Raw genomic sequence first — 27,229 nt, 5'->3', positions numbered from 1 at the left:
CCTCTTGCTGGCGGGCGGGCGAGCGGCGGGCATCAGCGAGGAGCCGGCATTTCCCCTTTGCGTGGGCGGCCGGGAAGACCCAGGTTGGGGGTTTGGGGGGGTGCTGGGAAGCCCCCCATGCCGGCGGCGACCTTTTAAAACAGCCACGTGGCTTCCCAACTGAGTCCTGAAGCCAAACGCGGAAGTTCGCCTTTGGCGTTTGGCTTTAGGACTCAGTTGGGAAGCCGCGCGGCTGTTTTAAAAGGTCGCCGCCGGCATGGGGGGCTTCCCAACACCCCCCCAAACCCCCAACCCGGGTTTGGGGGGGTGCTGGGAAGCCCCCCATGCCGGCGGCAACCTTTTATAACAGTCGCACGGTGAAAAACGGTGGTATAGACTTTTCGCAAAGTTTGAACCCGCGAAAATCGAGGGAACACTGTACTCTGAAGAGATAAGAACTGTGATGGAGCCTCACCTTGATTTCCTTCCTCCTCTTTCATCGTCTCTATGGATGTGTTTAGTAAATATTTTTAGCTTTCTGAACAGTCTTACTTTACAACCACTTCAAGAGACAGGAAAATGCTGAATGCAATAACCCCAGTATCTTGATTTTTTAAAAAAAATGTAACATGCCCAAGGAGACAAAATATCCATCTCCTGGAAAACTTTTCCAGGTCTCTGAAGCATTCCAGACATATTCTTGGGCAAAATGAAACAGGACTCACAATCACAATTCTTTCAGACTACAAGTAGTCCTCAAGTTATGACAGTTCACTTACTGGCCACTCAAAGTTACATGACCGTTTTTAACACATTAACCGTTGCAACATTCCCATGGTCACGTGATCAAAATCTAGAGACTTGGCAACCAACTAATTTTTATGACAGTTGCAGTGTCTTGGGGTCATGTGAACTACCTTTTGCGACCTTCGGGCAAGCAAAGTCAATGGGGGAAGCCAGATTCATTTAACGACCGTGTTACTAATGTAATATCTGGAGTGAGTAACTTAATCAGAAAGACATAAAAATGGAGCAAAATTCACTTAACAAATGTTTCGCTTAGCGGCAGAAATGCTGGACTCAATTGTGGTCGTAAGCAGAGGGCTACCTGTGTACTAGCATGTGTGTATGTGTGCAAATGTGCACACACACGTACGCCTAGGTTCTGTGCACCTATAAACAGAAAGTGAGTTGTTTCCAACTGGAGCTACCAAAAGTGCCCCAATTTCAAAGCAGGCTGCTTTAAGTGTTTCAGGATTGGTCTGTTATTTATGCAGCCTGTTCTTTATCCAGCCTTAAAGCCACTGATTTGGAATCAGTTTATTGCACAATGGAAGTATTTGCATACTTTGGAGGAAAAAGAGAGAGAATTTTAATTCTGTGAGTGAAAACTTCAAACTGGGCTGAGAGTTATCTAGGTTGAAATAGATAATATTTTACCAGGGCAGGACACATCCTGCAGAATGTAGAAACTACCCATAATTTACATAAAAAATTCTAATTTTTGCTATTCAGTGATGAAACTCTGCATTTTGCCAGGGGGAATCCTACTTATCCACTTTCACTTTAGCGTGGTGCTTTTGCAAAAGCTAAAGCTTTCAAGAAATTAAATCTTGAGAAATTCTTTAAAAAGAACATCTGCAAGTTACCACAGGCATTTAAATCTGCCCCCCCCGCCCCAAATTACAAAATCTCTTGGTGCATATGTTCTCATTGTACATAAAAGGAAAGATACGTTCATCAATCAATAATCATAAGGTACCACACTTAATAATTAATAATAATAATAATAAATAATAATAATAATTTATTAGATTTGTATGCTACCCCTCTCTGCAGACTTGGGGCGGCTCACAACAATAATAATAACAATATATAATGTAACAAATCTAATATTAAAAGAAAGTATTTAAAAACCCCAGTCATTTAAAAAACATACAACACAAGTATATCATACATAAAGTCTATAAGCTCGGGGGAGATGTCTCAATTCCCCTATGCCTGGCGATATAGGTGGGTCTTAAGCAATTTACGAAAAGCAAGGAGAGTGGGGGCAGTTCTGATTTCTGGGGGGAGTTGATTCCAGAGGGCCGGGGCCGCCACAGAGAAGGCCGCCAGATGACATTATTTAGTCGACGGGACCCGGAGAAGGCCAACTCTGTGGGATCTTATCGGGCACTGGGATTCATGTGGCAGAAGACGGTCCCGGAGATATCCCGGAGATATTAATGATAGCCCGGGTACAAATAACCAATCCAATTATATTAGGAACCAATCAATACATATCATAGGGATACAAGCAACAAAGTTACAGCCCTCAATTCAATTTATTAGATTTGTATGCTGCCCCTCTCCAAAAACTCAGAGCGGAGGAGATAGGTGAAGGGAACAATGAGAAAATTAATAGTAGTGCAGACTTAGTAAATAGTTTGACAGTGTTGAGAGAATTATTTGTTTAGCAGAGTGATGGCGTTCGGGGTGTTCTTGTTCTTGTGTGAAAAGTGAAAAGTGACACCAAGTACAAATAAGAGTCAATCACAATTGTTTAACAGTTTACATTTTATCAGACCTGTGGACAAACATATAGTATAAGTGAGAAACAATCCTTCTAATTTAATAATAATAATTAATAATAATTTATTAGATTTGTATGCCGCCCCTCTCCGAAGACTCGGGGCGGCTCACAACAAGCGATAAAACAATATTGTACAGGCACAAATCTAATATTAAGAAAAAACTAAAAAACCCTATCAATTAAAAACCAAACAGCACATACATACCAAACATAAATTATAATAAGCTTGGGGGAAAGGTGTCTCAAATCCCCCATGCCTGGCGGTATAGATGGGTCTTAAGTAGTTTACGGAAGACAAGGAGGGTGGGAGCAGTTCTAATCTCCGGGGGGAGTTGATTCCAGAGGGCCGGGGCCGCCACAGAGAAGGCTCTTCCCCTGGGGCCCGCCAGACGACATTGTTTAGTCGACGGGACCCGGAGAAGGCCAACTCTGTGGGACCTTATCGGCCGCTGGGATTCGTGCGGTAGTAGGCGGTTCCGGAGGTATTCTGGTCCAATGCCATGTAGGGCTTTAAAGGTCATGACCAACACTTTGAATTGTGACCGGAAACTGATCGGCAGCCAATGCAAGCCACGGAGTGTTGTAGAAACGTGGGCGAATCTAGGAAGCCCCACGATAGCTCTCGCGGCTGCGTTCTGCACGATCTGAAGTTTCCGAACACTTTTCAAAGGTAGCCCCATGTAGAGAGCGTTGCAGTAATCGAACCTCGAGGTGATAAGGGCATGAGTGACTGTGAGCAATGACTCCCTGTCCAAATAGGGCCGCAACTGGTGCACCAGGCGAACCTGGGCAAACGCCCTCCTCGCCACAGCCGAAAGATGATGTTCCAATGTCAGCTGTGGGTCGAGGAGGATGCCCAAGTTGCGCACCCTCTCTGAGGGGGTCAGTAGTTCCCCCCCCAGGGTAATGGATGGACAGATGGAATTGTCCTTGGGAGGCAACACCCACAGCCACTCCGTCTTGTCTGGATTGAGTTTGAGTTTGTTGACACCCATCCAGGCCCCAACAGCCTCCAGGCACCGGCACATCACTTCCACTGCTTCGCTGACTGGACATGGGGTGGAGATGTACAACTGGGTATCATTTGCTAGTTAGCACTCTTTATACCCAAATTTACGTCTTCTAGCTTCACAAGCTTTGAAGAAAGCTGACATCCAAAACCTCTCCTAACAATATTCATTTGCATTCAAAGAAAAGGATGATTGTAATATTTTCATCTGGAGTGATGGAAGAGGCAGGCAGAATTTAGCAAAGTCTTTGTACGAGGAATTCCCCTTTCAAAATGGAACCATCATGCTTTGCCAGGGCTACTGCTGACCAGAGATGAAGATAACGGAAGTGGGGTGAGGGAGGGACATTGTTTTTCAACATTATTTTTGAATTCAGCAAGGACTTTAGTGCAAAGAAGGGCAAGAAAGAGGAAGAAAGAAAATTGGTACCTTCCCCCTACAGGGACGTGGACTTGGCAAATGTATTGTTGTCTCTGCCTTATGGACAATTTGATGTCAGCCTCTTTGAAAAGATGGGTGGGGAATGTTACTTTATCGGTCTCTTGCAGAGTTTAAAAGGCAAGCAAAGCTGTGGTTGGATCTGTGGGTTTTTTCTTTCTTTTTCACCCAGAAAAACAGGAGACCACTGCAATGAAGCTGATAGGAAGTGGCCTCCTTATCAGTTTGACAGTGGGAGAGAGGGGTGAAGAAGAGCAGTGGGAGATAGCGAGGACTTTCCCCATCTGCAGGTGCCATACTCTAAGCCTCAGAACCCACCCACCCCTTCTCCTCTTAGGAGATGGCTGCTAGACCCATTTTTTTATTTATTTATTTATTTATTTTATTTATTCATTTGTCCAATACACAAATACAAAGGAAGAAAATAAACATGAAGTAATATATATATAAGGATAAAAGTGAAAATAAAAGATACAGTGATACCTTGTCTTACAAACGTAATTGGTTCCGGGACGAGGTTCTTAAGGTGAAAAGTTTGTAAGATGAAACAATGTTTTCCATAGGAATGAATGGAAAAGCGATTAATGCATGCAAGCCCAAAATTCAACCCTTTTGCCAGCCGAAGCGCACGTTTTTTCGCTGCTGGGATTGCCCTGAGGCTCCCCTCCATGGGAAACCCCACCTCTGGACTTCTGTGTTTTTGCGATGCTGCAGGGGAATCCCAGCAGGGAAATCCCAGCATCGCAAAAACGAGTGCTTCGCTGCCAACGGAAGTCCGAAGATGGGGTTTCCCATGGAGGGGAGCCTCAGGGGAATCCCAGCAACGCAAAAACAGGTGCTTTGCTGGCAACAGAAGTCCAGAAGTGGGGCATCCCAGTGGCAGCGGTGGGTTTGTAAGGTGAAAATAGTTTGTAAGAAGAGGCAAAAAAATCTTAAACCCCGGGTTTGTATCTCGAAAAGTTTGTATGATGAGGCGTTTGTAAGACGAGGTATCACTGTATATGAAAGGAAGAAAATATATATAATATATGAGATAAAGGAAAAATAATTGGAGAGGGGACGTTAGGCACACTAGTGCTGTTATGTAGGCCCCTTACTGGCCTCTTAGGAACCTGGAGAGGTCAATCGTGGATAGTCTAAGGGAGAAATGTTGGGGGTTAGGGGTTGACATTATTGAGTCCGGTAATGAGTTCCACGCTTCGACAACTCGATTGTTAAAGTCATATTTTTTACAGTTAGGTTTGGAGCGGTTCGTATTAAGTTTGAATCTGTTGCATGCTCTTGCGTTGTGTGGTTGAAGCTGAAGTAGTCATTGACTGGTAGGGCGTTGCAGCATATGATCTTGTGGGCAATACTTAAATCGTATTTTAAGTGCCGTAGTTCTAGGCTTTCTAGACCCAGGATTGTTAGTCTATTTTCGTAGGATATTCTGTTTCGAGTGGAGGAATGAAGGGCTCTTCTGGTGAAATATCTTTGGACGTTTTCAAGGTTGTTAATGTCTGAGATGTGGTATGGGTTCCAGACAGATGAGCAGTAGTCAAGGGTGGGTCTGGCAAAAGTTTTGTAGGCTCTTGTGAGTAGTGTGAGATTGCCGGAGCAGAAGCTACATAGGATCAGGTTAACAACTCTAGAGGCCTTTTTGGCGATATTGTTGCAGTGGGCTTTAGCACTTAGGTCATTTGATATTAGTATTCCAAGGTCTTTTAGTGAGTGTGGGTTGGATGTGAGAGTTTGTTTATTCAGTTCGTATATGAGGTTTGGATTCTTTTTGCCGATGTGGAGGGTAGAGCATTTGTCAGTTGATATTTGAAGTTACCAGGTGTTAGACCAGTCTGAGACAAAGTCCAGGTCTTTTTGGAGAGTGAGTGTGTTATCAGTAGTGTTGAAAAGTTTCACATCGTCAGCAAAAAGAACACAATTGCTTTCGATATGGTCACAAAGGTCATTGATGTAGAGAATGAAGAGAGTAGGACCTAGTACGCTTCCCTGGGGAACGCCACTTTTGACAGGGATGGGGGTGGAAATGGCGCTTCCAATTTTGACAATTTGTTACCCATGCCAGGATTACTCATGTACCGTATTTTTCAGGGTGTAAGATGCACTGGAGAATAAGATGCACCTTAGTTTTTGGGGAGAAAAATAGGGGGGGGGGATCTGACTACCTGGCTAGTGTCCTTAGTCTGAGCAACTTCAGCATATTATTTTATCCCCTGGTTAGGGCTGAAAAAAAAATCTTCCGAGGGAGGTGCAATGAAAAAAAGCCTGCAAAAACTTACCATATTTTTTGGAGTATAAGATGCACTGGAGTATAAGACACACCTTAGTTTTGGGGGAGGAAAATAGGGAAAATAATCTGTCTACCAGAAATTCATTTGGCTGGCATCCTTAGTCTAGTCAGCTTCAGCACATTATTTTATTCCCTGGTTAGGGCTTTAAAAAAACTTCATTAGGAGAGAGTAACAATGAAAGAGCTTGCAAGCCAGTAAGAGCTGGGAACATCATCGGCACCTGGAAAGAAACATTCGGAGCAAGTAGAGCAATGAAAAACCCCTGCAAAGTTTAATGGCTTGGAAAACATTCTTCACAGAGGGTAACAATGAAAGAGTTTGCAAGCTGGTAAGAGCTGGGAACATTGTTAGCACATGGTTAGGGCTGGAAAGAAACTTATTCAGAGTAAGTTAGAGCAATGAAAACCCTCTGCAAAGATTTAGGGCTTGGAAAACATTCTTCACAAAGAGAAATAATGAAAGAGCCTGCAAGGTAAGATCATTAACAGCTAGTTAGGGCTGGAAAAAAAGCCACATTCAGAGTATAAGATGCACCCAAATTATCAGCCTCTTTTAAGGAAGAAAAAGGTGCATCTTATACTCTGAAAAATATGATAGGGCTGCAAGAAACCTTTTCTGGAGGGAGTAGCAATGAAAAAAAACCCTGCAAACTGGTAAGAGCCAGAAAAATAGTTAGTGCCTCATTGGTGCTGAAAAAAAGCTTTGAAAAGGCTACAATCAGAGTATAAGACACACCCAAATTTTAAGCCTCTTTTGGGAGGGAGGAAGGTGCGTCTTATATTCCAAAAAATACAGTTATGTATTTTTAAAGACTCAAATCTGATTGGGAAATGTGTAATTCTGTGCCAGACTGAATGCTGCATATTAAGGAGAGTCATACATGTTTGTTTGCCATCTATTCATCAGCTGCTTCCTGACGGCCAGACTTGTGGGATGGAGCAATCTGGTGGCCATTGTCAGCAGTTCCTTCCTTTCATTGGTAAATGAAATGCCGAAATTCATAAGTCCTTCCTCTTTCCCTACCCCTGCAAAACCTCTAAAACTATTTCTCAACCTTGATGACTTTTAAGATGGGTGAACTTCAGCTCCCAGATGTTTTCCCAGGGATAGTTGTGAGATTCTGGGAGCTGAAATCCACACATCTTCAAGTGGCCAAGGTTGAGAGACAATGCTCCAAAGCTGGGCTATTGGAAAGTCTTACTGGGAAAGTCATGTAGGCTTTGCCTCCTGCATGTAAAAAAGCAGACTGTTTTTGGATCTGTATTTCTCACAGTGGGGTTTGTTCTTAAAGAAGCCATGCCATCTTCTTTCCTGTGCACCTCTTCCGATAATATAATAGTAATAGCAATAGCATTTAGACTTACATACCGCTTCATAGTGCTTTTACAGCCCTCTCTAAGCAGTTTACAGAGTCAGCATCTTGCCCCCAACAATCTGGGTCCCCATTTTACCCACCTCGGAAGGATGGAAGGCTGAGTCAACCTTGAGCTGGTGGTGAGAACTGAACTGCTGAGCTACAGCTAGCAGTTAGCTGTAGCAGCCTGCAGTGCTGCACTCTAACCACTGCGCCACACCTGGCTCTGCAGCAGGGTTGTGTCTAAATCACAACCCTTATGCATTTATTATCCCTTCTCAGTGGCCATATGTTTTTATTGGAAGTGGGCTATTTTTAGGCCATTGAAAGTGGCAAATTGCTGTTGTCAAGATGCTGAATTTTAATTTTCGCACTGTCCTGCTTTTTGAGCAGGCAGTTTATAAACTTTGGTGCCTAATTTCTAGCTATCATGCTCTTTCTGGCTCCAGAACCTGAAACAATAGAACTGTGATGGCGAACCTATGGCACATGTTCCAGGGGTTTGCATGCAGAGCCCTCTGTGCTGGCATGCGCACCATCGCCCCAAGTCAGATCTCTGTGGATCATCTTTCATGAGCTTCTATCTCCCTGCAAATGATGAAGCAGAAGCTCATTACCTCTTGTTGCACTGCTGGTGTTGGGATGCCTTGACTCCCGCTGGCCAGCTGGCCTTTGGGTGCCTGCTGTGCATGGCTGCACATCCATATACATGCGTACTCTCAGACATATTTCAGTTTGGGCATGCACATGTGCAGTTTGGGCATTGGGTGTCTAAAAGGTTCACCATCACTGCAATATAAGATCATGACTATAAATGGGACATAATAAACTGAATAATGCATGCAGGATCCAACCTGGGTTGATCATGTGCTGGTGAGACCACATTTGGAATACTGTGTTCAGTTCTGGAGACCTCACCTACAAAAAGATATTGACAAAACTGAACGGGTCCAAAGGCGGGCTACAAGAATGATGGAAGGTCCTAAGCATAAAACGTATCAGGAAAGACTTAATGAACTCAATCTGTATAGTCTGGAGGACAGAAGGAAAAGGGGGGACATGATCGAAACATTTAAATATGTTAAAGGGTTAAATAAGGTCCAGGAGGGAAGTGTTTTTAATAGGAAAGTGAACACAAGAACAAGGGGACACAATCTGAAGTTAGTTGGGGGAAAGATCAAAAGCAACATGAGAAAATATTATTTTACTGAAAGAGTAGTAGATCCTTGGAACAAACTTCCAGCAGACGTGGTTGGTAAATCCACAGTAACTGAATTTAAACATGCCTGGGATAAACATATATCCATCCTAAGATAAAATACAGAAAATAATATAAGGGCAGACTAGATGGATCATGAGGTCTTTTTCTGCCATCAATCTTCTATGTTTCTATGTTTCTATCATCAGGACCAGAGATTTATTCTTCCAAGTTTTCAGACTTATGCCGAAGTCCATCCTCAGGGAACTTCTCTCTCCTACACACATTCTGGAAAGGGAGAAGAAGTTCCTTGTGGATGGGCTCTGGCACGAATCTGAAAGCCCGGAAGACAAAATCCCTCGTCCCAGTTACCGACTCAGATTGAACCTTGCAACATTATCCTGGGATACTATATTTGCCTTCATTCGTAAATAAGGATGTCATAGTATGAAATTCTGTTTCCTTCTAATGGACATCAATGGCTAGTTTGTTATTTGAGAACTTCTCTAAAAATCTGCTATCAGGATTGACATAAGATCTTTACTATGGTCATAGAGAGGTTTCTGTTCCCCTGGTGTGAAAGCATTGGGTATTGAGTAGGGGTGGGTTCCACTTACCTTCGCCACCGGTTCGCATGTTGTGCCGGCGTGTATGCTCTGCGCGGGCACATCGCCTCGTGTGATTTTGCTTCTGTGCATGTTCAGTGTCATGATTTAGCCCAAAACACAGCTGAGGAGCTGATCAGCTGTGCTTTGGGTGAAGAAATAAAGGTTGGTGTTATCCTGGGGGTGGGTCGGATGGCTCTTTTTCAAGCAGCAGAAGAGGGAAAGCCATCCAAACACAGAGAAATTTTATTTATTTATTTATTTTGTCCAATACACAATACATATTGAAGAGGATAGACATGAAGTATTATATATAAAGAAAAGATATAAAAGTAGAGGAGAAGATATATGAAAGGAAGAAAAAATATATGATATATGAGATAAGGAGAGACAATTGGACAGGGGACGAAAGGCACACTAGTGCACTTATGTACGCCCCTTACTGACCTCTTAGTAACCTGGAGAGGCAAAAATTCCCAAAAAAAGATGGCGGCGCCCAAGGACCAGCACCTCCCGAACTGGATCTGTGATGCCATTATCACGTCACCAGCAGGTCGCTAATAGTTTGGAAAATCTGGTCGAAACTGGGAGGAACCCACCCCTGGTATTGAGTAGGAAGAGTGCTCAGCCCACTGCTCGTCTACTGTGGGAATTCTGAATGGTGGGATAAAACAAGACTGCAATGCAAACAATGGTCTCCTCATTCTTCCCAGGATTTCGTGCAAGCAGGAGAGCCTGATGCAGAGCGTTGTGCCCCTCGGCCAGAGCTGGAGCATCGTGGTTGCCTTGCCAGTGAGATCATGGATCCACAAGGCAAGCAGCATATTTTGGAGGACAGGCCTCTGAGAGATAACATCTACCATGAAAACATCACTCAACTGTCACCTCAAAGAATAGTTCTTCAGCTTCGGCCTGGTAAGTACAGTAATACCTCGTCTTACGAACTTAATTGGTTCCTGGAGGAGGTTCGCAAGGTGAAAAGTTCGTAAGACGAAGCATTGTTTCCCATAGGAAACAATATAAAATGAATTAATGCGTGAAGGAAAAAAAACGCAAAAAAAACGCCGCCGCCTGGCTGTCACCTTTTGAAACAGCCGGGGGTCTTCTCGGAGTCCTTCCGAAAGCGAATGCCAACCCGAACTTTTGCCGAACTTGTGGGTTCAGCATTCGGGAGGCTGCCGAGAAGCCCCCCGCTGTTTCAAAAGGCGACAGCTGAGTGGCGGGGCTTCTCAATGGCCACCCAAACCCGAACTTTTATTTATTTATTTATTTATTTATTTATTTATTAGTTGGACTTGTATGCCGCCCCTCTCCGAAGACTCGGGGCGGCTCACAACAAGTAAAAACAGTCACAACAATCCAATTAATTAAAATATTTAACGATTTAAGAAAAACCCCATGTAATAGCAAACACACACACAAGCATACCATGTATAATTAACATGCCCAGGGGAGATGTTTAGTTTCCCCATGCCTGACGGCAAAGGTGAGTCTTAAGGAGTTTTCGGAAGGCAGGAAGAGTAGGGGCAGTTCTAATCTCCGGGGGGAGTTGGTTCCAGAGAGCCGGCGCCGCCACAGAGAAGGCTCTTCCCCTGGGACCCGCCAACCGGCATTGTTTAGTTGACGGGACCCGGAGAAGGCCCACTCTGTGGGACCTAATCGGTCGCTGGGATTCGTGCGGCAGGAGGCGGTCTCGGAGATATTCTGGTCCGATGCCATGAAGGGCTTTAAAGGTCATAACCAACACTTTGAATTGTGACTGGAAACTGATCAGCAGCCAATGCAGACTGCAGAGTGATGGTGAAACATGGGCGTACCTAGGTAAGCCCATGACTGCTCTCGCGGCTGCATTCTGCACGATCTGAAGTTTCCGAACACTTTTCAAAGGTAGCCCCATGTAGAGAGCATTACAGTAGTCGAACCTCGAGGTGATGAGGGCATGAGTGACTGTGAGCAATGAGTCCCGGTCCAGATAGGGCCACAACTGGTGCACCAGGCGAACCTGGGCAAACGCCCCCCTCGCCACAGCTGAGAGATGGTTTTCTAATGTGAGCTGTGGATCGAGGAGGACGCCCAAGTTGCGGACCCTCTCTGAGGGGGTCAATAATTCCCCCCCCCAGGGTAATGGACGGACAGATGGAATTGTCCTTGGGAGGCAAAACCCACAGCCACTCCGTCTTATCCGGGTTGAGTTTGAGTCTGTTGACACCCATCCAGGCCCCAACAGCCTCCAGGCACCGGCACATCACTTCCACCGCTTCGTTGACTGGGCATGGGGTGGAGATGTAAAGCTGGGTATCATCGGCATATTGATGATACCTCACCCCATGTCCTTGGATGATCTCACCCAGCGGTTTCATGTAGATGTTAAATAGCAAGGGGGAGAGGACCGACCCCTGAGGCACCCCACAAGGGAGAGACCTCGGAGCCGACCTCTGACCCCCCACTAACACCGACTGCGACCGGCCAGAGAGGTAGGAGGAGAACCACTGAAGAACAGTGCCTCCCACCCCCAGCCCCTCCAACCGGCACAGAAGGATACCATGGTCGATGGTATCGAAAGCCGCTGAGAGATCGAGGAGCACCAGGACAGAGGATAAACCCCTGTCCCGGGCCCGCCAGAGATCATCCATCAACGCGACCAAAGCGGTTTCCGTGCTGTAACCGGGCCTGAAACCAGACTGCTGGGGACCTAGATAATCAGCTTCTTCCAAGGACCGCTGGAGCTGGAGTGCCACCACCTTCTCGACAACCTTCCCCATAAAGGGAAGGTTGGAGACTGGACGATAGTTGTTAAGTACGGCTGGGTCCAGGGAGGGCTTCTTGAGGAGGGGGCGCACAAGCGCTTCTTTATAGAGTGATGGAAAAACTCCCCTCCCCAAGGAAGCGTTGGTAATCTCCTGGGCCCAGCTCCGTGTCACCTCCCTGCTGGCCGAGACCAACCAGGAGGGACACGGATCCAGTAAGCAGGTGGCAGAACTCACAGCTCCGATGGCCTTGTCCACTTCATCAGGTGTCACCAGATCAAACTCTTCCCAGACAGGTGGACAAGTACGTGCCCCAGTCACCTCGACTGACTCGTTGTCAGTCGACTCTGTTTTACAATTGGAGTCGAGGTCAGCCCGGATCTGAGCGACTTTATCAGCGAAAAACATGTTAAACTCCTCGGCACTACTCTGCAAGGGCTCCCCAACTCCCCCCTGATTAAGAAGGGAGCGGGTCACCCTAAACAGAGCAGCCGGGCGGGATTCCGCTGATGCAATCAAGGCGGCATGGTACGCGCATCTTGCCGCCTTGAGCGCCACTTTGTAAGTCTTAATGAAAGCTCTTACAAGTGTTCGATCAGATTCGGACCTACTCTTCCTGCATCGCTTCTCTAGACGTCTCTTTTGGCGTTTCAACACCCGGAGCTCCTCGTTGAACCATGGGGCTCTACGGGGTCTAGCGCCGCGGAGAGGTCGCAAAGGCGCAATCCGGTCAAGAGCCCCTGCCGCAGCCCTGTTCCAGGCCTCAGCGAGGGACTGCGCCGAACTGTGGACGAGTGCCTCTGGAATAACCCCAAGCGCCGTCTGAAAGCCCTCTGGGTCCATCAGGCGTCTGGGGCGGAACATCTTCATTGGTTCCGCCTCCCTGCGGGGAAGGATTGGAGCCAGGAAGTCAAGCCGTAGCAGAAAATGGTCTGACCATGACAAAGGCAATGCTTCTAAGCCCCTTAGTCTCGGACCATTGCTCAATTGCTCGGAAAGGAGTACCATGTCAGGTGCGTGCCCTCCCTCGTGAGTCGGACCCTGTAGTACTTGAGTCAGGTCCATGGCTGTCATGGTGGCCATGAACTCCTGTGCCAGCCCAGAGGTTTCGCCGAGTGACGGCAGATTGAAGTCCCCCAGGACAATGAGTCCGGGGAACTCCACCGCCAACCCGGCTACCTCCTCGAGTAGCACAGGCAGGGCTTTTGACATGCAGCTGGGAGGCAGGTATGTGAGAAATAAGCCCACCTGAACCCCTAAGTCCAACTTCAGCAAGAGAGACTCGCAACCTGCAATTTCCGGAGCAATGAGTCTACGCAGGCAAAGGCTCTCCCTGGCTATAATAGCCACTCCTCCCCCCCTTCCCTGGGGTCGAGGTTGATGCCATATCTGAAACCCGGCTGGGCAAATTTCAGAGAGAGGGACACCTCCCTCCGGGCCCAGCCAGGTTTCAGTAATACAAGCCAGGTCGGCCTCCTCATCCAGGATCAGATCCCGGATGAGGAGAGCTTTATTTACCACTGACCTGGCATTGAGCAGCAGCAACCTGAGTCCAGGGCCAGAGTTACACTCATCACCAGTACCCAAGATTGGGCTCACAGAGCCGGAACAAGGGACCGTTATTAAGCAACGGTCTCTCGTTCCCCTGGAACGGCTAACTCTTTTGCCGAACTTCTGGGTTTGGTATTCGGGCAGTGGGTTCGTAAGACGAAAAAAGTTCGGAAGAAGAGGCAAAAAATTCCCGAACCCCTGGTTCATATCTCGGATTGTTCATATGGCGAGGGGTTTGTATCACGAGGTACCACTGTACCTTTATTGGAAAGAGTCTCCAGGCTCTGAAGAACATCTGGTTGTCTGATCTGAGCAGCTGGCCAATAGGGAGGCTCCCCTCATCCCTTTCTAGGCCAGACACATCTACTTCCTATTCTGTGCCAATGCAAATAACCTAGGTAAATAAGTTATGATGCTAATATGTTATGTTAATCCCTGTTTGAATTTACCCATTTGCATCATCTGCCCGCGATTGGCAAAGCCGCGGGTGGGAAAATAAAAACGGCTGTCAAAGGTGCGCCTCCGGCAGGAGAGCCCTTTAAAAAAGGAAATCTAAGCCTTAAACCGCATGCTGAAGCCGCGAAGCAAGAACGTAACATTGTTGCCAGCAGACGGTTCCTAATAAAAACGAATCAAGCTAGACAGTGTCACTTGCTTTCTCCAGACTTAACAGCGGCGACGAGGTAATAAAGAACCTACGAACAAGTCATGGAAGCATCATCAGTTGCTCAGGCGCCGGAATTCTTTGACCCAGAACAGGAGACCTGGGACACATACATGGAGAAGTTTGAGAACTTCTTAGAAGCATCCGGCCACGAAAATGCTAGTGACAATGTTAAACGGGCAATATTTCTAAATAGTGTGCTTTCTCCAGACTTAACAATTCCCTTCCTTCTTCCCTTCTGATTCTGGGCCTGTAGGAAAGGAACAGAGTTTCACTGTCCGCTTCAAACGGGCTGAGGGTTATCCTGTGGACCTCTATTACCTCATGGACTTGTCCTATTCCATGAAGGATGACCTGGAGAAGATCAAGCAACTGGGAAGTGATTTGATGGCTGCCCTACGCAAAGTTACTACCTCAGTGAAGATTGGTATGTAGTGAACTCTGAGCAAGGAAATGCAGAAATGTCTAGGAAAAGCATCATAGGTCAGTGCAAGCCTTAGAAGAAAATATGTAAACAGTATTTCCAACAATATGTGAAAACTAGAATTTATTTTGACTCCGGACACATTTATTTATTTTTATTTTTATTTTATTTATTCATTTGTCCAATACACAAGTACATAGGAAGAAAATAGACATGTGGTAATATATATAAGGGTAAAAGTGAACTTAGAGGCGAGGATATATGAAAGGAAGAGAATATATATGATAGGTGAAAGAAAGGAAAGACAATTGGACAGGGGACGAAAGGCACACCAGTGCAATTATGTACGCCCCTTACTGGCCTCTTAGGAACCTGGAGAGGTCAATCGTGGAGAGTCTAAGAGAGAAATGTTGGGGGTTAGGGGTTGACACAATTGAGTCCGGTAATGAGTTCCACGCTTCGATAACTCAGTTGTTGAAATTATATTTTTTACAGTCAAGTTTGGCGCGGTTCGTATTGAGTTTGAATTTGTTGCGTGCTCTTGTGTTGTTGCGGTTGAAGCTGAAGTAGTCATTGACTGGTAGGACATTGCAGCATATGATCTTGTGGGCAATACTCAAATCATTTATTTTAATAGTTTTTAAGTGAAGTGAGGATGCCTTGCCTAGCATCTGAATTCTTTATCTTTACAAGATTAAAAAGATTTTGTATTAAATTTGAGCATAAATGAAGAGGCGAGGCACAAGAACAGTTCAGCATCCTTATTTTTGACTAGGTAGAACTAATACGGACTGCTGGCAGGCTGCAGGGAAGCTGCTTTTAAAGGCTTCCCTGAAGCTTGCTAGCCACTGACAGGAGTTTACTTTTCCCTCCACTAGATTAGCCAATCAGCGGTGGCTATGCAAATAGCTACTCTGTACGGCCATACATAATGTTTTGCATCCCTGCTGACTAGCACATACCTACAAAATTTTATTTATACTGCGCTTTTATATTGTTTTATCCCATGGATGATAATGTTTTCTTTGTTACTCTTGTAAACTGACCTGAGCATTGCAAATTCATTGGAGTTGCTTGTTTCTCTCTCTCTCCCCCTCCCCCTCTTCACCCTCCCTCTCTTTCTCCTGCCTTCTCTCTCTCTGTCTCTCCCTCCCTCCCTCCCCTTCCCTTGAGGTTCTTTTTTTAAGTGCACAAATTTATTCTAAGTCTTGCCCTAGTTTCTTTGGCCATCCCGCTTTTGTATTCACTCTTTAATAACTGTATGTTAGCCTTCCCAAATAGACCAGGTAGGAAACATGACCTGATAAACTAATTCTACTTTACTATAAAGCTACATTAACAGAATCTTGCAGGTGTGAAAGTACAATTCTCCTTCCTTCTCCTTTACCATCTGAGAACCTTCAGAGCCTGTTGCCCCATCCACTATCCAGCTGTGGGCTATGCTGTCCCTTATCTGATCTGTTCCCTAGGTGGCATCTGTTCAACCCTTCTCCAAGTCTTAGCCGTGTGCTTGTAGGCCTCAGAGCTGGGGTTTAAGGGTAATGTGTGAGCTTGATGACCAAATCCACCCCGCTGACTTTAGGACTATGTGCAGAAGAGAAAACAGTGTCAATTCATGAGCAGCATTGCAATGTGAACACAGGACCGAGGAAGACCGAAGATTTTTTCCTTGCAGGGTTTGGTGCCTTTGTGGACAAGACCGTGCTGCCTTATGTGAATATGGTTCCTTCCAAGCGGAAACATCCCTGCCTAAACCCAAAGGAGAGCTGCCAGTCAGCATTCAGCTATAGGCACGTGCTCGCTCTGACTGAGAATGCCAGTGAGTTTGAGAGCAAGGTCGGTCAGCAACGCATCTCAGCTAATATGGATGATGCAGAAGGCGGCTTTGATGCTATCATGCAGGCAGCCATTTGCAAGGTGAGTGTAGCAGAAGCCTCAGAGCACACAGTCTTCAGTGACCACAGGGCACCTGCTGGCAAGGAACCTTCAACCCAGGTATTTGTAACCTCCTGTCCTGCTCAAAGGACAGAATTGAATTGTGCCCATGTTGCTCTGTGCTAGGGAGAACGGTGAGAAAGGTCCCATCGTAATAAGGCTTTTTCCTTCTCCATTTTCAAAATTTATCCAGGATTCAACTTTCAAGGTAAGGTCTGCTAAGCCTCAACTAAATTGAACGGGTCCAAAGACGGGCTACAAGAATGGTGGAAGGTCTTAAGCATAAAACGTATCAGGAAAGACTTAATGAACTCAATCTGTATAGTCTGGAGGACAGAAGGGAAAGGGGGGACATGATCGAAATATTTAAATACGTTAAAGGGTTAAATAAAGTTCAGGAGGGAAGTATTTTTAATAGGAAAGTGAACACAAGAACAAGGGGACACAATCTGAAGTTAGTTAGGGGAAAGATCAAAAGCAACGTGAAAAAATATTATTTCACTGAAAGAGTAGTAGATCCTTGGAACAAACTTCCAGCAGACGTGGTTGGTAAATCCACAGTAACTGAATTTAAACATGCCTGGGATAAACATATATCCATTGTAAGATAAAATACAGGAAATAGTACAAGGAAAGACTAGATGGACCATGAGGTCTTTTTCTGCCGTCAGTCTTTTATGTTTCTATGTTTCTAATAACATTATTTTTTCTAACTTTTCATAACCAGCAGAACAGTGTTGCCAGAGCAGAGCAGACCAAACTATGAGTTAAGCTTTTATTTTTACTTAGCTTCCAAGGATGGGACCTTACGCAGAGAGAAAGAGAAAGAAACGTCTTTCTATAGCTGCTTTTTCTACACCATGTCAAATTTTATAATCTTACGAGACACAGTGGCGCAGTGGTTAGAGTGCAGTACTGCAGGCTACTTCTGCTGACTGCCAGCTGACAGCAATTTGGTAGCTTGAATCTCACCAGGCTCAAGGTTGACTCAGCCTTCCATCCTTCCGAGGTCGGTAAAATGAGAAGCCAGATTATTAGGGCAATAGGCTGACTCTGTAAACTGCTTAGAGAGGGCTGTAAAAGGTATATAAGTCTAAGTGCTATTGCTACCTTGTTACCCTGAAGATAAGACAGCGTCTTATATTAATTTTTGCTCCCAACGATGTGCTACATCTTATTTTCAGCGGATATCTTATTTCAATGAAGAAGAATTCACATTTATTGCTGAACAAAAAAAAAAAGAAGAGCATTTATTATATACTATACAGTAGTTGTCATCACAAACAAGCATAACCAGACAAACTGTGAATCCTATCAAGAATTTCTTACTACTACCATACCATTATGTACTACTACCATGTTTTATGTGTTTTAAATCTGATTGATGCAGCGTTTTGGGATGCAATTTATGGACAGCAGTGTTATATATGTTCTGTTCAGGAATGCTACGAAACGAAACATCTCCTATGTCTTACTTTCGGGGGTGAGTTATTTTCGGGAAAACAGGGTATTGCTATTCTCCATTATATGTGCCTCCCCTGCCTACCAAGTTTGGGAACTGCTTATATTTTGCTACTACCTGCAAAGTTGTGACTATTGTTTTCCCACGGCAAAATCTGAACATACTCCAGGAGTTCCTTCTCTCCCAGAGGTGCAGGTTCTGACCCATTCTGGAGAACCAGTATGAAAATTTTCAGGTTTTCAGAGAACTGGTAAATACCACCTGTGACTGGTCCCGCCCCCATCTATTGTCTGTCTCCTGAGTCCCAGCTGATCAGAAAGAAATGGGGATTTTGCAGTAACCTTCCCTTTCCATGCCCACCAAGCATGCCACGCCCACAGACCCAATAGTAAAATCCTACCACTGTTCCCAAAGAAAAAATATTTTGATATTTTTCCTATGGAAAATAATACTTCCTTGCTTTGGACAATTCTTAGGCTTGCTAAATCCACTAGACAGCTTTGAGGTTAGAATCACGCAGACCAGGTCTCCCCCCCACTCTCTCTCCCCTCCCTCCCCTCCCTCCCTCCCTTTGTTTTAATCTACTCCTTGTTAGCCTTTTCACAAAACATTTAAAAATCTTCCAATAATACCTTTGTGATCCAGACAGAATGTTGACTCAATGAAGCGGAATTATCCTACCCTTCTACTCAGACAATCTTTCTTGACCTGTAAATTAATTACATCTGAAAATGCTTAGTAAACTGAAGCTTGCACAAACCTTGTATCCATATAAGCTGCATTACAACTGTGAGCTTGATTAGAAGCCCTCGACTACCCACAACTCAACTCTCGATTCAACCACAAAACCCTCAGTTTCTGCCATCTCTTCATGAGAAGCAGTTGTAGGAGCGCAAGTAGGCGATCTCACAATCTCTCCTTTACCTGGAAAGACTGCACTGACTTTTCCAATTTTTGCAACAATGCCATCCTGGCAACAGGGAGATGTGCTCCACCATAGACCCTCAACCAGAAACCACTCCTAATTTTTCTCAATCGGGAGCAAAATTTCTCAAAATGTCATTGCCAGCCTCCTGTCTGAGTATTCAAATTTTGGTAACCGCTATTTTAGATTTATTTGTGGCGTTCCACATTTTCAGTTGTTTTCTAAAAATTAAACTACGGAAAAGTAACAAAACCTGAGGTTTGATATTGGGAGGTCTAACAGATCTTGAACTTTGATCCGAGCTTTATTCAAACGCATCTTAACCAGTGGTGAGTTGCTACCGCTTCACCTTAGTTCAGGCGAACTGGTAGCGGTGGAGGCTCCGCCCACCCACCCAGATTTCATCATGTACCATCTGCACATGCGCTGAAGTTTCTGCTCATGTGCAGAAACAGTGCATGCAAGAGTGAAGTGAGCGCGTACATATGCAAATATCCGAACCAGTAGCAAAGGTAAGTTTAATCCATTACTTGTCTTAACTTCTTCTGAATTTGCAGCACTGAATGAGTATTCAGATCAAAAATATTGATATAAGTAGAGTTGCTGTTTTGAATGAGGGAGAACTCACTTGACCCACTTGGTCTCTCTTCTCAGGAGAAGATTGGCTGGCGAAATGTGACAAGTCTACTGGTTTTCACTTCAGATGGCACTTTCCATACTGCAGGGGATGGAAAATTGGGAGGGATCCATTTGCCCAATGATGGCCACTGCCACCTGGATGCCAATGGTGTATACAGCAAGAGTCATCTCTATGTAGGTACCTTTCTCATCTTCTTGAAATGCTACTGAGGTTGCTTAGAAAATGTTCTGTCTGGGTCACTCCGGAAGCCAATACCAACCCAAAAATAGAAGCCAGACACACCAGTAAAAGGCAAAGGCAGTTTATAAAATTCAAGAAAAACACAGGTAACAGAAAATGTCCTTACAAACATGAAAATGCTGTATCTTCAGAGATATCCACAAAGGCAAAAGTCCATGCAGCAATACAGGATTCTTGCTGCCAAGACAAGGCTATAGATAGCAGACCTACCCCTCCCATGGGTCTTCCAAACTGCTGGGCCACAAGCCAGGAACAGAGACGCCGAGAACAAAGCAGGACACCAGGACACCGTAACTCCAATTGATAACACTCCACATGGCTTCAAGGGCTTGCCTGCCTTTTAAACCCTGCTAAGGAGGACCACACCCAAGCCCAGCTGTTCCTAATTCAGTGCTGATAATACTTCTTTAATTGCTCCTTTCTTTGCTCTGAACGTCTCTGTCGCATGTCAATGACGGCTTGTGCTTCATCACCTAATGACTCCAAGCTACTGCCTGGGGAGAGCCCCCCCCCGGGGGGGGGCTCTCATGCTGTTCTCCTTCGTCCCATTCCTGACTTTCCTCTCCCCTGTCCGACTGTTCAGCCCCCTCCTCTTCGCTGTCCTCCTCCTCTGGGCATGGAGCCAGCAGAGACACAGCTGGTCCCTAAGTAGCCTCAGGCTGAATCACAACAGAAAATAAGCGAAAGCGGGTATGCAGTGATATACTTACCAATAGATTGATTCCAATGGGTCATCAGGAGTTTCTTTTTCTTTTCCTCTCTCCTTTTTTATTTTCTTTTTTTGTTGTTGTTAAGGAATAGGGCAGGAGGTTCTCAGGAAAGGAATGTGATTATTTCATAGGATATAGACATTAGGAAGGTTTGAATCAATGGGTTTTTTTCTTTCTTAATTAGAATTATTGTTTCATGATTTAGACTGGGATGGAGGAGTTCAGTGGCTTATAGATGAACTTTAAGGTTCGGTAATTTTTGATGGTGTTATACTGAGCTGTTTTGGGAAGTTGGTGAGAGGAGGAGGAAAGGTTCTTTTTCCTCCTCTTCCCCCTTCTTCTCTTTTTGATTTGATTTATCTCTTTCTTTTTTTCCACTTTTTTTAGTAGTACTTTTCTCATTATCCTTTTTCCCTTCTTTTTTTCAACACATTTTTCTTTCCTCTTTAAATTCTACTTTATTTTTAAAATTCTTATGCATTTTTATGATTCCTATAAAGGAATTATTACTAATTAGGTTTTACAATATGGCTAATTTGGTGAATTATTGAGATTTTAATTTGTCTTTTCCCCCTTGATTTGTATTTTGGAAGGTATTGGTGTTTTTATCTTTATTTTTTTTAAATTCCTTTTATTTTTTTTAATTCCTTTTTAATGGGCATTTACTAATAAAAAAGGTTAATAAATATATACATGAAAATTGAAATGGACGAGATGTGGAGAAATTTGAAATACTACAGCCTAATTAAATTGAGGCATTTAAAATTTGGATCAGCTTAAAAGATGTATTAGCAAATAGCATATTAATACAATATATTATAGTATAAGGGCAGACTAGATGGACCATGAGGTCTTTTTCTGCCGTCAGTCTTCTATGTTTCTATGTTTCTATATAAGAAATCTGAGCAGCTATTTATTATCCAGATGTCAAAAGTAAAGGAGGTAGCATTGGATTTGTATACCATAATTTTAAAAATTGAATTATTGATGTATTTAAACAATTTGATGTTGTTGGCACTTTACATTGTATTGTGATTGGTGAGAAAAAAAATTCTGTGAAAATAAGTGAAAGCGCAATGTCTATCACACCTAAACCTGGGACTCTCAGGGGTGCTGAACCTCAGTGCGATGATATTTTCAAAACCTGGCTTCTTCTTGGATGTATTGGATTTTAATTCTCGTTGAAAGATGAATTCTGGCAGTTTAAGACTCGTGCATCAGATTGCAGGATGTATTGAAGCAGAACCCAAATCCTCTGCACAGACCCACCTGGCATATGAAGAGAACAAAAGGGTTGAAAAAAACCTTCCAGCCCCTGTTGATTGAAATTCTGTGGGAGGGAAATGAATGAGGAAGCCCCTCCATGGTGGAAATGCTTGGGGCTGTGAAGTCAATGGGAGAAGGAAGAACAGGTGGAAAGGTAACGTGTGGACCAATGGGTGATTTGGATGGTCTACCATGCCTATCTCTGAAGTAACTGAATCCATCCCACAACAATGGAACATGTTTTCCTTATAGCAATGGCTACAAGAATGGTGGAAGGTCTTAAGCATAAAACGTATCAGGAAAGACTTAATGAACTCAATCTGTATAGTCTGGAGGACAGAAGGGAAAGGGGGGATATGATCGAAACATTTAAATATGTTAAAGGGTTAAATAAGGTTCAGGAGGGAAGTGTTTTTAATAGGAAAGTGAACACAAGAACAAGGGGACACAATCTGAAGTTAGTTGGGGGAAAGATCAAAAGCAACGTGAGAAAATATTATTTCACTGAAAGAGTAGTAGATCCTTGGAACAAACTTCCAGCAGACGTGGTTGGTAAATCCACAGTAACTGAATTTCAACATGCCTGGGATAAACATATATCCATCCTAAGATAAAATACAGAAAATAGTATAAGAGCAGACTGGATGGATCATGAGGTCTTTTTCTGCCGTCAGTCTTCTATGTTTCTATTTTATTACCCAAGGAAAAGGGAGCGAATTTTAGTTGTACTTTCCAATTTCTATTTCTATTTTATTCTAACCACAGCCTCTGTCTTTTTGCAGGATTATCCTTCCCTTGGCCACTTGGCTGAAGTGTTGTCCAAGTCTAATATCCAGCCCATATTTGCCGTGACTAGTTCCAGGCTATCATTATATAAGGTGACTGCTGAGTTGAAGAGCGGGGAAGGGAGATGCTCTTGGACAATTGGGAAATCTCCCACTCACATTTTCTTCTCCTCTCTAGGAGCTGAGCAAGCTTATTCCAAAGTCAGTGGTGGGGGAACTGAAGTCGGACTCCAGAAATGTGGTGCAGCTCATAGAAGATGCCTATAAAGTGAGGACCAAACTAATAATTTTTGCAAATAAATAACGAAAAAAATAATTATTGTTAATAAATAATTATGTTTATAAATATCAGGATCACTAAGTGTCTTATTCAATGGTGAGTATCAGTAATAATGGTGAGTAAATGGTTGTTAAGGGAATGGGAAATGGTAATTTAGGGGTTTAAAGTGTTAAGGGAAGGCTTGTGATACTGTCCATAGCCAAAAATTGTGTATTTACTTCCGCATCTCTACTTCACGGAAATTCGACTTTCGCGAGAGGTCTCGGAACACATCCCCCGCGAAAATCGAGGGAACACTGTATTCTCCTTTTCTGCCTTGCTAGTAGTATCATCCGAGTCATGCCTATTCACAACAGATTCTACTTGTCTCTCCACAGAGTCTCGCCTCCACAGTGAAACTGGGACATTTCTCAGACCTTCCGCCTGGGATCTCCGTTGCTTATGACTCCCATTGTGGGGACACTGAAACCTATGGGCAGACAGAGGGTGGAGAATGCAGGGGCGTGTCTGTCAACCAGTTGGTGAGTATTTAAGTCAAGAGCTTCTGATGGCTCCAAGTACGTCTTAGGAGAAGCTCTCAAAGAAGTTGCTGTGTTACAGCTCTAGCATAGACACACACAGACACACACACACACACACAGAGCGAGAGATGCTGGGAACTGGAATTTGGCAACATCTGAATTGTCACAGATTTATCACTTAGAGAGGTTGATGGAGCCCCTCTCACCTACAAAAAGATATTGACAAAATTGAATGGGTCCAAAGACGGGCTACAAGAATGGTGGAAGGTCTTAAAACGTATCAGGAAAGACTTCATGAACTCAATCTGTACAGTCTGGAGGACAGAAGGGAAAAGGGGAACATGATCGAAACATTTAAATATGTTAAAGGGTTAAATAAGGTCCAGGAGGGAAGTGTTTTTAATAGGAAAGTGAACACAAGGACAAGGGGACACAATCTGAAGTTAGTTGGGGGAAAGATCAAAAGCAACTTGAGAAAATATTATTTTACTGAAAGAGTAGTAGATGCTTGGAACAAACTTCCAGCAGATGTGGTTGATAAATCCACAGTAACTGAATTTAAACATGCCTGGGATAAACATATATCCATCTTAAGATAAAATACGGAAAATAGTATAAGGGCAGACTAGATGGATCATGAGGTCTTTTTCTGCCATCAGTCTTCTATGTTTCTATGTTTCTATGTTTCATTCACCTATCTTCCCAAGGTGCAATTCACAGTGAAGATAGTGGCAACCACTTGCCTCCCTGAGTCCCAGAAGCTGGTGCTGCGGGTATTAGGAGTGGGAGAGGAGGTCCAAGTAGAGCTATCAACAGCCTGTGAGTGCCAATGTGAAGACACCCAGCCTGATGCACACCACTGCTCTGGTGGACATGGCAACATCACCTGTGGCATTTGCAGGTATTTATATGATTTATTTCACTGTGTTTTTTTAAAAAAGCTGCCTTCCTGTGTCATAATGATCAATGATATTGACAGGCTAGGCCAGTGGTTCTCAACCTGGGGGTCGGGACCCCCTTGGGGGTTGAATGGCCGTTTCACAGGGGTCACCTAAGACCAGGGGGAAAGACAAATTTCCCCTGGTGTTAGGAACTAAAGCTTCTATTCTGGCGCCTTGGAACATACTTTTACAATCCGACCAATCAGATGCTTACAGTGGGGATGTCCCTCTGATCTTCCTGCCAATTAGTTTAAAGCTCTGTTGGGAGAATTGGGGCTAGACTTATGGTTGGGGGTCACCACAACATGAGGAGCCATATTAAGGGGTTGCGGCATTAGAAAGGTTGAGAACCACTGGGCTAGGCAGAAACAGACATGATACGTACTAGGAAGAGAAATTGGGAATCAAGGAAGCTTTTACTTCACTCTAGTAATGGGCTGATAGTAAAATTAAAAGTGTAATAGGAATATTTCAATGATAGGGTTAGCAGTACCTTCAAAAATGCTGCTAGGGAAATTGCATGGACTTGTCCACACAGGAGTCAAGGCTGACTGGCTTAAAGGCCCCACCATCACCCTGGATCTAGAATTCTCTCTAGAGAATTCTCTCCTGAAATTCTCTCCAGGATCTAGAATTCTCAGTTTCCCCAGGCCGGTCTTCGTTGGAGCTGGATGTACCTTGAGAGTCCCACAGCCAGGCTCAGATCAGGCACCATTCCTTTTTCTCTGATACCCACCATGCTACTACGATCATCCAGGATTAAGTTGTTCTAGTTTTAACTCCTGTATCAGCAACCCCTCTGCATCATCCTGCAACATTTTGTAAGATTAGGGGAGAAGAGGAAAAAATATACAGAGGAAGAAGTAAACCATTGGGAGAATGGCAGGGAACATAAGAGAAAAGGAAAAATCAGATAAAAGGTGACAGATAGTAAGATGATACTCTTTCTTTTAACAAGGAAGTTATCCCTTAATTGTGATTCTCTCACCAGCGCCTCAAAAGCTGGCTGATGACCTTGGGAGTTATTCAGTTCAAACATTATATTAAAAGACAGAAAGCAAACATTTGTAAAGCCATCTTATAAATGCAATACTGCATTAAAACTTGCTTTAATATTTATGTCAGACTAGTAACGATTCATTACAGCTCTGATTAATCACTGAATTTAAGTCACTTGCAGCTTGAAAAACTCCCAAAGTTTGAAAGATGTTATTGAAATTGAATTCAAAAATATGAATGGTTAGTATTTAAAGAGAATAAAAAGATCTTATTGCATGACCATACTTTGGGGGGAGAGATTTAAATTTAATGAGTTAATTGTAGTTAGCTGAGTTTTTATTGATGTGTTACATATATATGAAAGAAAGTTTTAATGTAGTTTTGTGTTTGTGGGAATCTGAGTTTATAAAGTGGGTTTGAAATTTTTTCCCCCCTCCTTTATAATTTGAGTAATCCTTAAAGTTTGTAACGTATTACCGAAAGTGAATTTTAATGTATATACAGTGATCCCTCGAGTTTCGCGATCTCGAGCTTCGCGAAACGCTATATCGCAATTTTTCCACCGATGACGTCACTCTCTTCCTTCCTTTCTCATCTTTCTTTCTCTCTCTCTTTCTCTCTCTTGCTTCTTCCTCTCTCACACTCTCTTCCTCCCTCTCTCATCTCTTTCTTTCCTTCTCTCTCTTTCTCTATCTCTCCCCCTCTTGCTGGCGGGCGGCAGGCGGGCGAGCGGGGGCATCAGCGAGGAGCCGGGGTTTCCCCTTTGCGTGGGCGGCTGGGAAACCCCGATCTTCGTCTGCTCGCTGCTGCTGCGCCGAGCAGATCAGCTGCTGGGCGGCCGAAGGAACCTTCCCTGGGTCTTCCCCCTCTTGCTGGCGGGCGGGCGGGCGAGCGGCAGGCATCAGCAAGGAGCCGGGGTTTCCCCTTTGCGTGGGTGGCCGGGAAGACCCAGGGAAGGTTCCTTCGGCCGCCCAGCAGCTGATCTGCTCGGTAGCGCAGCAGCAGCGAGGAGCCGAATCGGGTTTCCCCTTTGCGTGGGCGGTGGGGAATGCAAACTCCACCATCTACGCATGCGCGGCCATAGAAAAAAAGGGCGCGCATGCGCAGATGGTGTTTTTACTTCCGCAACCCTACATTGCGAAAAATCGATTATCGCGAGGGGTCTTGGAACGGAACCCTCGCGATAATAGAGGGATCACTGTATGTTAAAGGGAGGTTTAAAAAGATTAAAATTGTAAAAAGGATGTGCTAGAAATTGACTTTAGAAAAGTTTTTAAAGAAAAGATCAATGTGTTAAAATTTAGAAAAAGTATTATTTTCTTTAGGGTTAAAATTTGAAAGAGTATACTAAGTTTTAGTAATATAAATTATAAATATTAATGAGCAAGCAAATATATATTATTTCCCATAGCAAGGAAAAAGAGAGATTGTTATATCAATTATTTTATCTAAAAAGAGAATATATTTGATTTTGTTTCTATTTGGAAATTGCTTCTGAACTTTGTGCTTGTGGTGGGGAAAAATGAAATTTTGTTTTGTTTTTGTGGATTAGACAAGTTTGCTGTTATAGAAATGGCTAGGATATACTATTGTATAAAAGTAAAAAGTTGAAGCTGTAATGTTATTATCTTCTACTGCGCCAAAGAGAGTTGGAGGTCAGTCCTTTTTCCCTTTCCATCTCACATTTTCTCT

The 27,229-nt window shown here is 44.0% G+C and overlaps 1 protein-coding gene across 2 annotated transcripts in view; it reads left to right on the top strand.

The window, feature by feature from the left end:
* Nucleotides 1–27,229, top strand: part of ITGB7 (integrin subunit beta 7) — an 84,101-nt gene that overhangs the window by 36,985 nt on the left and 19,887 nt on the right. For both annotated transcript variants that reach the window (XM_070740878.1, XM_070740876.1), the window contains 8 exons: nt 10,161–10,362; nt 14,666–14,836; nt 16,509–16,750; nt 19,810–19,968; nt 22,794–22,889; nt 22,975–23,064; nt 23,454–23,597; nt 24,305–24,498. In XM_070740878.1, the coding sequence (XP_070596979.1) occupies nt 10,161–10,362; nt 14,666–14,836; nt 16,509–16,750; nt 19,810–19,968; nt 22,794–22,889; nt 22,975–23,064; nt 23,454–23,597; nt 24,305–24,498 (1,298 nt within the window). The remainder of the gene's footprint in view (nt 1–10,160; nt 10,363–14,665; nt 14,837–16,508; nt 16,751–19,809; nt 19,969–22,793; nt 22,890–22,974; nt 23,065–23,453; nt 23,598–24,304; nt 24,499–27,229) is intronic.

This window comes from Erythrolamprus reginae, chromosome 2 (genome assembly GCF_031021105.1).
Source record: "Erythrolamprus reginae isolate rEryReg1 chromosome 2, rEryReg1.hap1, whole genome shotgun sequence".
Taxonomy (NCBI): Eukaryota; Metazoa; Chordata; class Lepidosauria; order Squamata; family Dipsadidae; genus Erythrolamprus; species Erythrolamprus reginae.
Note: the sequence above shows the minus strand (reverse complement) of the source record. Positions and strands in the feature narration are given on the sequence as shown.